This window comes from Sciurus carolinensis, chromosome 16, assembly GCF_902686445.1.
Source record: "Sciurus carolinensis chromosome 16, mSciCar1.2, whole genome shotgun sequence".
Taxonomy (NCBI): Eukaryota; Metazoa; Chordata; class Mammalia; order Rodentia; family Sciuridae; genus Sciurus; species Sciurus carolinensis.
The window spans coordinates 43,390,108-43,400,412 of record NC_062228.1 but is presented as its reverse complement, the minus strand read 5'-3'; the positions used below and the strand labels follow the sequence as shown (position 1 = coordinate 43,400,412).

The 10,305-nt window shown below is 53.2% G+C and overlaps 3 protein-coding genes across 6 annotated transcripts; 1 reads left to right on the top strand and 2 right to left on the bottom strand.

The window, feature by feature from the left end:
- The first annotated feature begins 253 nt into the window (after positions 1–253).
- On the top strand, positions 254–3,378 carry Hspb6 (heat shock protein family B (small) member 6). The gene is made up of 3 exons (XM_047527674.1): positions 254–1,234; positions 2,147–2,269; positions 2,368–3,378. The coding sequence occupies exons 1-3, from the start codon at positions 1,037–1,039 to the stop codon at positions 2,533–2,535; spliced, it is 489 nt and encodes a 162-aa protein (XP_047383630.1). The 5' UTR covers positions 254–1,036; the 3' UTR covers positions 2,536–3,378.
- Positions 3,379–3,429: 51 nt separating this feature from the next.
- Positions 3,430–7,702, bottom strand: Lin37 (lin-37 DREAM MuvB core complex component). The gene is made up of 9 exons (XM_047527650.1): positions 7,505–7,702; positions 5,680–5,755; positions 5,439–5,489; positions 5,132–5,161; positions 4,965–5,050; positions 4,710–4,876; positions 3,781–3,921; positions 3,623–3,696; positions 3,430–3,549 (listed from the first exon to the last, which is right to left on the bottom strand). The coding sequence occupies exons 1-9, from the start codon at positions 7,536–7,538 to the stop codon at positions 3,468–3,470; spliced, it is 741 nt and encodes a 246-aa protein (XP_047383606.1). The 5' UTR covers positions 7,539–7,702; the 3' UTR covers positions 3,430–3,467.
- A 1,225-nt stretch (positions 7,703–8,927) lies between these two features.
- On the bottom strand, positions 8,928–10,233 carry Psenen (presenilin enhancer, gamma-secretase subunit). 4 transcript variants are annotated; one of them, XM_047527684.1, is made up of 4 exons: positions 10,086–10,233; positions 9,791–9,934; positions 9,350–9,454; positions 8,928–9,206 (listed from the first exon to the last, which is right to left on the bottom strand). In XM_047527684.1, the coding sequence occupies exons 2-4, from the start codon at positions 9,849–9,851 to the stop codon at positions 9,067–9,069; spliced, it is 306 nt and encodes a 101-aa protein (XP_047383640.1). In that variant the 5' UTR covers positions 9,852–9,934; positions 10,086–10,233; the 3' UTR covers positions 8,928–9,066. The 4 variants fall into 4 exon arrangements, with proteins under 4 accessions (XP_047383640.1, XP_047383638.1, XP_047383641.1 ...); XM_047527682.1 differs by having other exon boundaries at positions 10,064–10,211; XM_047527685.1 differs by having other exon boundaries at positions 9,791–9,882; positions 10,064–10,112.
- Between the last annotated feature and the right edge of the window lie 72 nt (positions 10,234–10,305).

Below are 10,305 nucleotides of genomic sequence, written 5' to 3'. Positions count from 1 at the left end.
ACCAATGAGAGAGAGGAAAATAAAAGTTGGAAAGTGGCCAGTGGGAGGTGTTGCATTGACTTAACTCTGGCATGCTTGAGAGAGCGTGTTTGATTGGAGAACCTGGAGCGTGCAGCAATAATTGGCAAGACTGAGGACCAATGGAATGGACCTGAGATTGGAGGTGATCTAAAGGATTCTCGTTTTCTTGAGGTCCTGCTTTCGTACTGTTCCTTCTTGTAGCAGCAGAAAGTTCTTCCCGGCTTAAGTCCAACGTGTTTTACCCGTTGAAGGAGTAATCGGGTCTCCTTTTTAACGCTCATCTCTTCCATCAGGCCCCCCTGATGGTCACCTAACAACTTCCCTCTTGCTGCAGGAGCAGCTGGTTGCACCCGTTGCCAGGCCCGGGCTCCTGGCCCAGGTAGCGGGATCAAAATGAGCTATTTCGGGCCCCACCGCGGGGCCCCTGGGGGGCCAGCCTGGAGTGTTAGTGCTCACGCCCCTGGCCTCTGTGTACCCGAAGCTGAGTCAGAGGCACAGAATTAGGCCCGGCCTGCTGGGGGGCTGGGCCCATGGCCGTGCTGAAGATGGGGGTAGGGTCTGTTTTGTGTCCTTCTGACAGCCTGGTCCTGCTATTGCATTCTCCTGGAATCTGTTCCTAAGACCTCCATCTGCGTCATCCTCAGAGCTGCCAACGGAGTGGTGGTGGCTTAGGAGAACTGAGAACTCTTTGGTGGACTTCTCCGCTCTGGGTCCCAACTGCTACATTGTGTTCTCCATACCCTCAAGACTCTGCCTTCTTAGCCTTAGTTTCCCCTTCAGGATATTGAGGAATTTAATGACGTTTTCCTGGCGTCCTTTTCCAAGCATCCAGCAGGCGATTAATAAATGGCCAAGTCATTATTGGGGTTTCTAAATAAGGATCTTAATGGCCGAATCTGGCCACGGTCCCAGTGTCCCCGAGAGGCCCGCGGAGGGGCCGGCACAGGACGCACTATAAATCAGTGGCCGTGTATGCAGGGGCACTGCGGACTCAGGGCGGCGGTGGAGGAGCAGGATGGAGATTCCGGTGCCTGTGCAGCCGACTTGGCTGCGTCGCGCTTCGGCTCCTTTGCCGGGCATTTCCACTCCGGGACGCCTCTTTGACCAGCGCTTCGGCGAGGGGCTGCTGGAGGCGGAGCTGGCTGCGCTCTGTCCTGCCGCACTCGCCCCCTACTACCTGCGAGCCCCAAGCGTGGCGCTGCCCACCGCCCAGGTGCCAGGCACGGGGGAGGGGCAACTCGATCACTTTCAAAGCCAGAGGTTGGGTCATCCCAAGGGGGTGCTAGAATGTCCGTTGACTTTGAGCGTAGTGGAGAGTGCGGCCACAGAGGGGCTTCCAGAGTTCCCTCAGTATGGAATCTCAGTGACCAGGTTGCTGAAACGAGATCGAGGTCCCCATCGGTCTGAAGGGGTGGGGGGTGGGGGGGACTGACTCAATAGCTCTAAGGGAAGTGGAAGAGTTGGATCGCTCTGAAGGGAGTCTTGATGACTCTGAAGGACGCTGGTGACCCAGGGAATCTGGCTAGGGAAAAGGGCGGGCAGTGACTCTTGAATGGTTGTAATGTCCTGTTAGTCTTGGGGAAGAATGTTTGGAGGTTATGTGTGCTCCCCCGATGTCTCCTGGAGAGGTAAGGAGAGAAAGGATCCTGCGACTTGATGAAGGGTATCCTGGTCACTCTGAAGTGGGGAAGGGTACCAGAAACTGCTGAGGACGCAGGAGGTTCGGTGACCCGAGTGGGAGGGTTAAAAGGAGGACTCTGGAGACTTGTGGTTAGAGGCATCTTGGCAATTTCTGGCGGGGATGAGGAATTAGGGCCGATGGGGGAGGGGGCAGGGTGGCTATGGAGTCTGTGACACTGGGGGAAGAGGCAGGCTTTCTCACCATAGGATGGCTTTGGGCCCTGACCTTGCAGAAGGGAACCTCATCACTCTGTGTGAGAGGGGAATCCAATGATTAGAGGGGATGGGAGGATACCGGTTATTGTGGGTTAAGAGGTCCTCACTGACTCTAAGTAGGGAAAGGGACTCCCCAGAGTAGTTCTGGAACCGACGGGGGTAGGGTGGGGCGTTGCCGGGTCTGGGGAGCCCGGCCCATCTGATTAACAGTCCCGCCCGCTGTGCACAGGCGCCAACAGAACCCGGTCATTTCTCGGTGCTGCTGGACGTGAAGCACTTCTCCCCTGAGGAAATTGCTGTCAAGGTGGTGGGAGAACACGTGGAGGTGCACGCACGCCACGAAGAGCGCCCGGTAAGCGCGGGCGGGGCGGGGCAGAAGGCGTGCGCAAGCGCGAGGGATAGGACGCCTGCGGGAAGGGGCGGGCCAGCTGAAGCTTCTCTGCCCTCCAGGACGAGCACGGATTCATCGCGCGCGAGTTCCACCGCCGCTACCGCTTGCCGCCGGGCGTAGATCCTGCTGCCGTGACCTCGGCTCTGTCCCCCGAGGGCGTCCTGTCCATCCAAGCTGCACCTGCGTCATCCCAGGCCCCGCTGCAGCCTCCGCCTGCCACCAAATAAGAGGTCCAGGCACGCCTGAACCCCGTGGTTGGGGAGGGCCGCTTAAGGCTCCTTTTCTTAAAGCCGATCTGACTCCGCCCAACCAGATGTCCGAGCGCCAAGACAGTCCCTCCTTCCAATCAGGATTCTGTCCTGATCCCTCCACCCTAGACGCAATCTTTATAGCCTCGACCCTTCCAATGACACCCCGTTCCAACTTTCAGATCCTAGCCTAGACTCCATCAGCAATGGCTCCACTTTCTTGTCTCACATCCCCTCAAGATTCCCTCTTGCAGTTCGCTGACTCCTGAGATAACTTGATCCACAGGCTCTACATCCATCCCTTCCTGGCTGAGACCAGATTATGATGTAGGCAACCCTGCTTGGTCAGGCATAACCCCATCCCCAACACCCCAGACTGCAAACCTCCCACTCCAGACAGTCCAGGCCCCCAATACTCTGGAACCCTTTCCTACAACCAGACACTCCACTGTCCCCACCCCATTTGCTGACTTGAAACCTCGGCCAGGCACCTAGACTCTTGAAGTCTTTTCTGATTCCCAACCTTTGGGACACCTATCCCAGGCCAACTAGGACCCCCAATCTCAAAACTGTGTAGATTTCCCCCCACAACCTCCCTAGACAAAGGTGTGCCAGACGCACTCCTCAGTTAACTAGAACTCCCCAGTCCCTTTGTCCTAATCCCCAGGTTTCCAATCCACCTTCCCCACTTCTCATCCTCCAAGACCCAACCAAATAGCCTCTCTTTAATTCCCTACAACCTTACTCCCTCACTGAATGCCCTGTAACCCCATGCTCCATTCTTTCCCAGGCTTACTCCCCAATAAATGCACTACAGCAGTGCCAACTGCTTTATGTCTAGTCTGAGAAGAATGGGCTGGAGCACAGACTAGTGTAGGGAAGGGGATATTTATTGGAGGGAACTGGGAATGTCACTGTCGATCGTACATCTCCCGTAGGATCTTCATGCTTTCTGAGTAACGAAGCTGATTCCGATGAGATGCCTCCTTCCACCTGGTGAGGTAGAGGGAGAATTCAGCAAATGGAAAAAGAGGTCACAGGGGGAAGCCAGCTAGTGGATCCTCACCTCTGGCGGATGCGTTTCCAGCGCTGCATGTTACGATAGATGAGTGTGGAGGGTGAAGGTTCAGGCTCAGAGGGCTGTGTGGACAGAGATACCAGGTTGGGTACACACTGGAGCCCCACAACATGACCCACAGCCTCAGGCCAGCCTCCTATACCCACCTCATCATCGGGCGTGCCCTGAGTCTCAGGCTGCAGTGGGGATGGAATTCGTGACCTGCAGGCATCTCCAGGTGGCCCAGGGGCTGTAGGTGGAGGCAGCTTATACACATCTCTACTCTTGCTGTTGGTGACTTCTGAACCCTAGGGACACAACACCCCATACCAGGCCCAAGAGAGTCAGAGCAAAGGGCTGAGTATACACATTTTGTCCTTCCTGCCTTTCCCAGTGACAGCAGACATAAGGGGCTCGCCAGGAAATCTACACTTGAAGGAGTCATATCTGAAGGACAGATACCATAAACAGCCTGGAGGTCAGCTCTGTCTGCTCCAGGGACACTTGTCTTCTGTCTCTTTAAGAACCATTGTCTACCCTTGTCCAGCCCAGGAAACCCCATCTATACCTGTCATCCTGGAGGGGGTTGTCATGTGTGTCACCTAGGGAACCTCTTCCACCATTCCCCATGGCCAGGTAGCCATGTCTGCTGTGATCTTAATAGTTCAAAGGGTCACATGTGTCTGTCCTGGGGACTTCTGTCTATCCTCTTGGGCCAGATGACTAAGATCCCCATCTATCCCTCCCTATCCCAGAGGGTCCCAGGCTATACCTGGTAGCCTCACCTGTCTGTACTAAGGATCCCTGTTTAGCCCTTTAGCTCTTGGGAAACCCTGATATTGGAGGTCATGTCTCTACCCAAGGGAGCCCGTTTCCTTTCCCCTAAGGCCATGTGGCCATGTCTGTTTGCCCTGGAGGCCTCTGTCCATGCTCCTAGCCTAAGCGTATATATCTGTGCGCCTCACCTGGTTCAACATTCATTTGGGAGACTTAGGGACCTGTGCTTGGCAACCACTAGCTTAAGGGGAGGGTCCCTTGAATCTGTCTACCCACTGCCCTCCCTGGCTGCTGGGCAGGGGCCCACCACCCATCCCACCTCCTCGTCTTCGGGCAGTGGGGGCAGTGGTGAGCTGGGTGAGCGTTCACGCTCGCGCACTGAGGGGCTGTTGCGCATCCAGGCTCGGCAGATTGGGTACAGCGGTGTGTTCTCACTGAACTGGGCCAAGTCCACACTCCGGTCAAACAGCTTGATCACATATGTGTCTGGGGTGGTGGGGGTGGGAGGTAAGTGAGCATCCTTATGTAGCCCCTGGCTCCCTGCCCACCCACCCTCTAGGGATTGCCTACTCACTGGATCGCTGAGGCCCTCCTTCAGCCAGCCCATCATCCATCTCCCTCCTCTTCTTCCTCCGCTGGTGGGGGAAGCGGGCAGATGGCCTGTACAAGGAAGGGACGTGTCAAGACACGGGTGAGGGCTGGAAACCTCATGTCAGCTGACGGGGGCCCCTGTCATCTTACCTTTTGCCAGTGGCTGCGATGGAGCAATCTCTGTGGGGAAAGACAGGGCATCAGCAGGCTGACCTTAAAACAAATGCCTGCGCCAACCCCCAGAAAGGGCACCCTGGGACCCCCTGAACCTGTGTCCCACCTCTGGGGTTTTAGATGCCAACCATGAGGGGAACTAAACTGCTTCTGTCACAGTTTTTGTATATGTGGTGTGATCAGGAGTGTACTGGAGAAAGCACAGGGGAGAGTGGACAGGGCCTAGATGAGGGAGGGAGTTACCCCCCACATTCTCTGATTCAGATGCTATAAAACAGCTTACTTGTTGTGGGTATCTGAGGCAGTTTTCCCAGCTTCCTCGTCTAGACGCTCCCTAGTAGCAGAAAAGAACTACTGGTTCAGGGTTCCAAGGGCCCAGAGTGTGACTGCACCCAGTGGCTTCCCCAAGAGACACCTTTCTCCCAAAATTGACCTCTGGGGTCCCACCCAGATCCACCCAGAATCAGGGGTTTTAATTTGCCAGGGCTCCAGTCCCATGATCGCACCCTGGACCAGGTTCCAACCTGTCCAAGTGACTCTTCTCCAGCAGGCACTGCAGAACAGCATCCAGTTGGTTCCGAGCTTTGGCCATCTCCAACTCTGGGGGCAAAGGGTACCAAGCAGGAGTCAGCTCTGTATGTATATCCTCTATCAGGGCCAATCTTATTGCCTGGTCCAGACATGCTAAAAGGGTACAGCAAGCAGAGACTGGGAGACACAGGGATTCCCAACACCCCTTAAAGGAGAGACAGGTTGAAGATGGGGGTTGGGACAGCTAAGAGCTGTGGATCATATCTGCATCTATCCCAGCCTTGGCTTCTCTCCTGAACCCCAACTTGTGGATCACACAACCTAGACACCTCCCCTTGGACATCCCCTGTGCTTTTTATGCACTAGGTCCTACACTAGCCTCGGTGTCTCTCTCAACCTACCTCTCTTCCTGGATCCCACCATGAAGGGTGACCCCACTGTCCCCCAGTCCTTTCATTAGTCTCACTATGGACCCCTCTCCCTCCCCCATCTTAGTCCACTAACCCCATGGCTTGACCACTTGGCCTCCTGAGTGTCTTCCCACCTATACCCTCCCTATCCTGCCCATCCTAGTCCTGTCTTTTCTTCTCCCTGGGTTCCTAACCTCAGTCTCTCCTGATCCACCCTCCACAAGGTGGCCAGGGGAACTTACAAAAATAAAAACATGACCCTGATCTTCCCCAGCTTAGAACCTTCCAGGACATCACAACAGATCCAGGTCTTTACTTAGTCTGGAGTTCACAAGTTTATCTCTACCCACTACTATCACTGGTGTTCAGACTCCTGAGGGGTCTGAATATTTTTTGGCACTGGGAGGACCTTTATTAAGCCGCTTGGATTAAAAACCCTCCCTGGGATCCTTATTTCTCTCAAAGCAAAAGCCTAAGACCTCACCTGGGCCCATAAGATTTGTCAACCCCCAACACCTCTTTGCTTCTGTCTCCTCACTCTCTGCCTCACTCTGCTCCAGCCACCCTGGCCTCCCTGCTGTTCCCTCAACTCACCAGGCAAGGCTTCCATTTCTGGGCCTTTTCAAAACTATTTCCTTTGTTTGGAAGTTCTCTCACGAATCATTTTCGGAGCATTCTGCCTCACCATGCCTCACTCCCACTCCCACTCCTGATCTCCTTCTCCTCTGTTTTTTTTTTTTTTTTAAGATATAAAGAGTAGGGTCTTGCTATGTTGCCGGGGCAGGCCCCGAACCCCCAGGGGGCTCAAGTGATTCTCCTATCCTCCCCAGTGTCTGGAACTACAGGTTCACACTACCACACCCAGCTTCCATCTTATTTTAATAACACTTACCCCATATCATTTGACAATTATATTTTTGTTAGAATTCTGTGCCTCCCTATTGGCCTTACTAGGCCAGTCTTGAATTCCCATCAGTTCTGCCCCAACTCAAAATGACTTCCTCTGAGCTTGTTTCCCCATCCAACGCACCTCCTAATTCCTAGGACTATTGGAATATAGTGATTGTAGGATTAAGAGTTCTTATTCTTCAGATTCACAGCACAATGCAACTCATGATCACTGCTGGAATGGGAGAAACTGAGGTAGAGGCAAGAAATGGGCCCTTCTCAGTTACCGGCTGGGAACCCCTGGTACTACTACACCACGCTGTCTGAACCAGCATTCAATCTCAAAGCTACTGTCAGCACAGACCGGGAGGAAATGATTGATGCCTGATATTGCGATTGTTAGATGGGCTGCAAGCACAAGTCTCCTAGCCCGCCTTTTCGCGTAATCCTGTCTGGCAGACCTCCAATACCCTGAAAAGCACAGTGCTCCCCTTCAGGCCCCCAATCTCCCGGTTCTCACCTGATTTCTCCACTTTCACCTTCACCGGGAACATGGTTTGGGGTCGGGATCTGGCTAGCTGGGTCACAAGAACCCAAAAGAGCCTACTGTCACAAATCAAGGCAGGAGGCGAGCGGGGAGAGGTCAAAGGTAAGCTCCCGGAACGGATGGCCCCCCGGCTTAAGTAGTGTCCAGCCGCGACTGCTGCCCCGGCCGCCGCCTCCCTTCTTCCCCTTCTGTGGGCGGGCCCCTCCGACAGTCTCTTGTTCCCATTAGTCAGCGAAGTCGTCATTTTCGTTCGATGGCCAATTGACAGCTGCCCCCCGCGTCTCCCAGCCTTAAGTCCCACCTTTTGGGCCGCCGTTTCCGGAAACAAACCAACGACAACCCCCGGCGCTTCCTGGGAGGTGTAGTCCTAGCTCCCGAGACCCAGTCTGTAACGCAGCCTGCGCCACGCGGGGCGCGGTGGGAAACAAAAGCTCCAGTGTCTGCATCGCAAGGCTTTGGGGGAGTTGTAGTGCTAGGTTTGGGGAACACCGATTAAGCTATTTACGGGACTTAACTAACGTAGGAGGCCCTCTGATTCCTAAAAGGAAGGCTAGTCTTAAATTAGGACGGCTCCCCTCTTATGGAGCACTCGTAGGTGCCAGCTGCGTGTTAATTTCAGGTAGTCTCATTCATTTAGCAAATGATTATTAGTGTGCCAGGCATTCATCTGGCCACTGGGGACATTGCAGTGAACAAAAATCCTTGCCCTAATGGAGCTTATCTTTTAGAAGATGGAAGATAGGCAGTAAAACAGTTACCTGTTTAGGTAACATTCCAAACGTATGGTAAGAAAAAGAATTCAGCTTGAAATGGTAATAGGGAGCAAGGTGGGAATTAACATTTTAAATAGGAAGGTCAAGGATGGCTTCTCTGAGAAAGCTCCTGAATACTTCTATTGCTGCAGACAACACTTCCTTCAGGGAATGAAAAATTTCCACTTACCACATGTTTTGGACCAGATAAACTCCTAGGAGGCAGCATCCTAATATGTATTCTAATGAGAATATTAGGGCCCAGAGTAGGAAATTCATGTTTTTTGTTTTGTTTAATGATGCCAAGAATCAAAACCAGGTCCCTGTGCATTCTAGATTTGTACTCTACTACTTACGACATATCCCAAGCCAAGATAAGTCATGTTTTTTAATTCACAACTACCACTACAGGATAGCAGCTCCTTGAAGTGGAAGTGTTATTCATTTCTTGGCTCCTCATCTGTAAAATAGGGTTCATGAGCAGGGAAGTTACTATTCCAAAGGGTTATTAGTTTTCAGTGGAAAAGAAAAAGCATATACTATGTGAAGCACTAAGCCTGGTACAAAGTAAGCACTCAATACATGTTTTTGAATTTAGTGATCATTTTATACTTCAACCTCCAACAGACCTCAGGAAGTCAATATCAAAAGTTAGAGTTATTTATTGGGAGATGTCAGCAGAGATGACAGGTGATGGGCACATGTCTTTGGGGCTTGAGAGTGAACTTACAGCAGAGGAGCCCATCCCGGGAGAAAGCAGGTCCCCAGTCTGTGCAGAAGTTGTCAGGGGGTGCCCAAGGGTATAGTAAAGGAGAGGTAGTCCCCAAGGGCACCCCAGCGGGGCCGGTAGATCTGGAAGATGGTGATCCAGGTGGTGAGCACAATCACCCAGAAGAGGAAGCCCACAGCTGAGCGCCAGACATCTATAATGGGGAACAGGAATGAGGAGGGTTGGCCTCCAGCTGCTCTTTGGACTCACCCTGACCATCTCTCTCTTCTCTTTCACAAATCCCCAAATTCTACACACACCCCGCCCCCGCCCCTTTCTTCTGTGCCCTAGACTCACAGCCTTTGATTTGGCTCTGCTCTGTGTAGGCTGGGACGAGGAACGCCTCTCGGAAGAACCAGAAGATGTTGACCAACCACAGAAAAGGCAGGAACGCAAACCCACCTAGGAAGAAAAAACCCACACTGGGTTATGAGGCAATGAAGATCTCTACCAATGCCCACCCAGAAGACCTGGTTCAACAGGAGAGCTCTGCTGGCGGGGGCTCAAGGATCCTAGCTCCACCCTGGGATCCAGGAATCTAATTCTTCAACTTCTCAGATGAGGACCCAACTTCCTCCTTCCTCAGGACCCTGGTCCTCCCTTCCCTCAGATCCAGGACTCAGAGTCTCCAGCTGCTTTCTAGGGACCCACGAATCTAAGCTCCTAGGCCCTCTGTCCCTCAAGCGCTCTAGTTCAGTCCCCTCTCTTCTCCCGAGACCCTAGGGGATTGGCCCTTACCCAAGTAGTACTTCCGGCATAGGTTCAACTTCTCCTCATTGGACACCCGCTCCAAGTTCATATTTGCGCTAGAGCCGGGTCCTCCCAAGGGTCTGTGGGACAAGACCCAAGTAACAGATGCAAAGATCACGAACGGCCACGCCCCTATCACAAATCAGAGACAAATGTAGAGCTGGGTTTCATGAAGGAAGGGCACACAGCTCCCATTAGCAAGCAGGACGAGTTAAAGAAGCTCTTTATGTTTATTGGGATTCGCGAAGACTCAAAACTCACCCGTGGAGTTTATTTCCTTTACCTTGGATGCCTTTGGTATTTTCAACTACGGAGGTTTGCGCAAGATGCCGCAAGTTTCTCTGGAGTTTGTAGTCCTTTCTTTTGGCGAGGCAACGCTGTACGCATGCGCATTCAGGGAGCTCCCGGCGGTGATTGTGTGTGTAGGGCGCGGACCTCCAACGCGCAAGCGCATTAGGGAGTTTGTGATCGCGTGATAAGCTTGCGGGGGCAGAGACGAACTA

What these genes read in the sequence shown, in the direction of transcription:
- Lin37 (XM_047527650.1), bottom strand. Translation starts at nt 7,538, where the DNA reads ATGTTCCCGGTGAAGGTGAAAGTGGAGAAATCAG. An exon ending in AGGGCACGCCCGATGATGAG is followed by an intron (nt 3,697 to 3,780) that starts GTGGGTATAGGA and finishes CTGTCCACACAG; the next exon opens with CCCTCTGAGCCTGAACCTTC. An exon ending in TGGAAACGCATCCGCCAGAG is followed by an intron (nt 3,550 to 3,622) that starts GTGAGGATCCAC and finishes CTACCTCACCAG; the next exon opens with GTGGAAGGAGGCATCTCATC.
- Hspb6 (XM_047527674.1), top strand. Translation starts at nt 1,037, where the DNA reads ATGGAGATTCCGGTGCCTGTGCAGCCGACTTGGCTGCGTCGCGCTTCG. An exon ending in TGGCGCTGCCCACCGCCCAG is followed by an intron (nt 1,235 to 2,146) that starts GTGCCAGGCACG and finishes CGCTGTGCACAG; the next exon opens with GCGCCAACAGAACCCGGTCA. An exon ending in CACGCCACGAAGAGCGCCCG is followed by an intron (nt 2,270 to 2,367) that starts GTAAGCGCGGGC and finishes TCTGCCCTCCAG; the next exon opens with GACGAGCACGGATTCATCGC.
- Psenen (XM_047527684.1), bottom strand. Translation starts at nt 9,851, where the DNA reads ATGAACTTGGAGCGGGTGTCCAATGAGGAGAAGTTGAACCTATGCCGG. An exon ending in ATGCCGGAAGTACTACTTGG is followed by an intron (nt 9,455 to 9,790) that starts GTAAGGGCCAAT and finishes TTTTCTTCCTAG; the next exon opens with GTGGGTTTGCGTTCCTGCCT. An exon ending in GCAGAGCCAAATCAAAGGCT is followed by an intron (nt 9,207 to 9,349) that starts GTGAGTCTAGGG and finishes TCCCCATTATAG; the next exon opens with ATGTCTGGCGCTCAGCTGTG.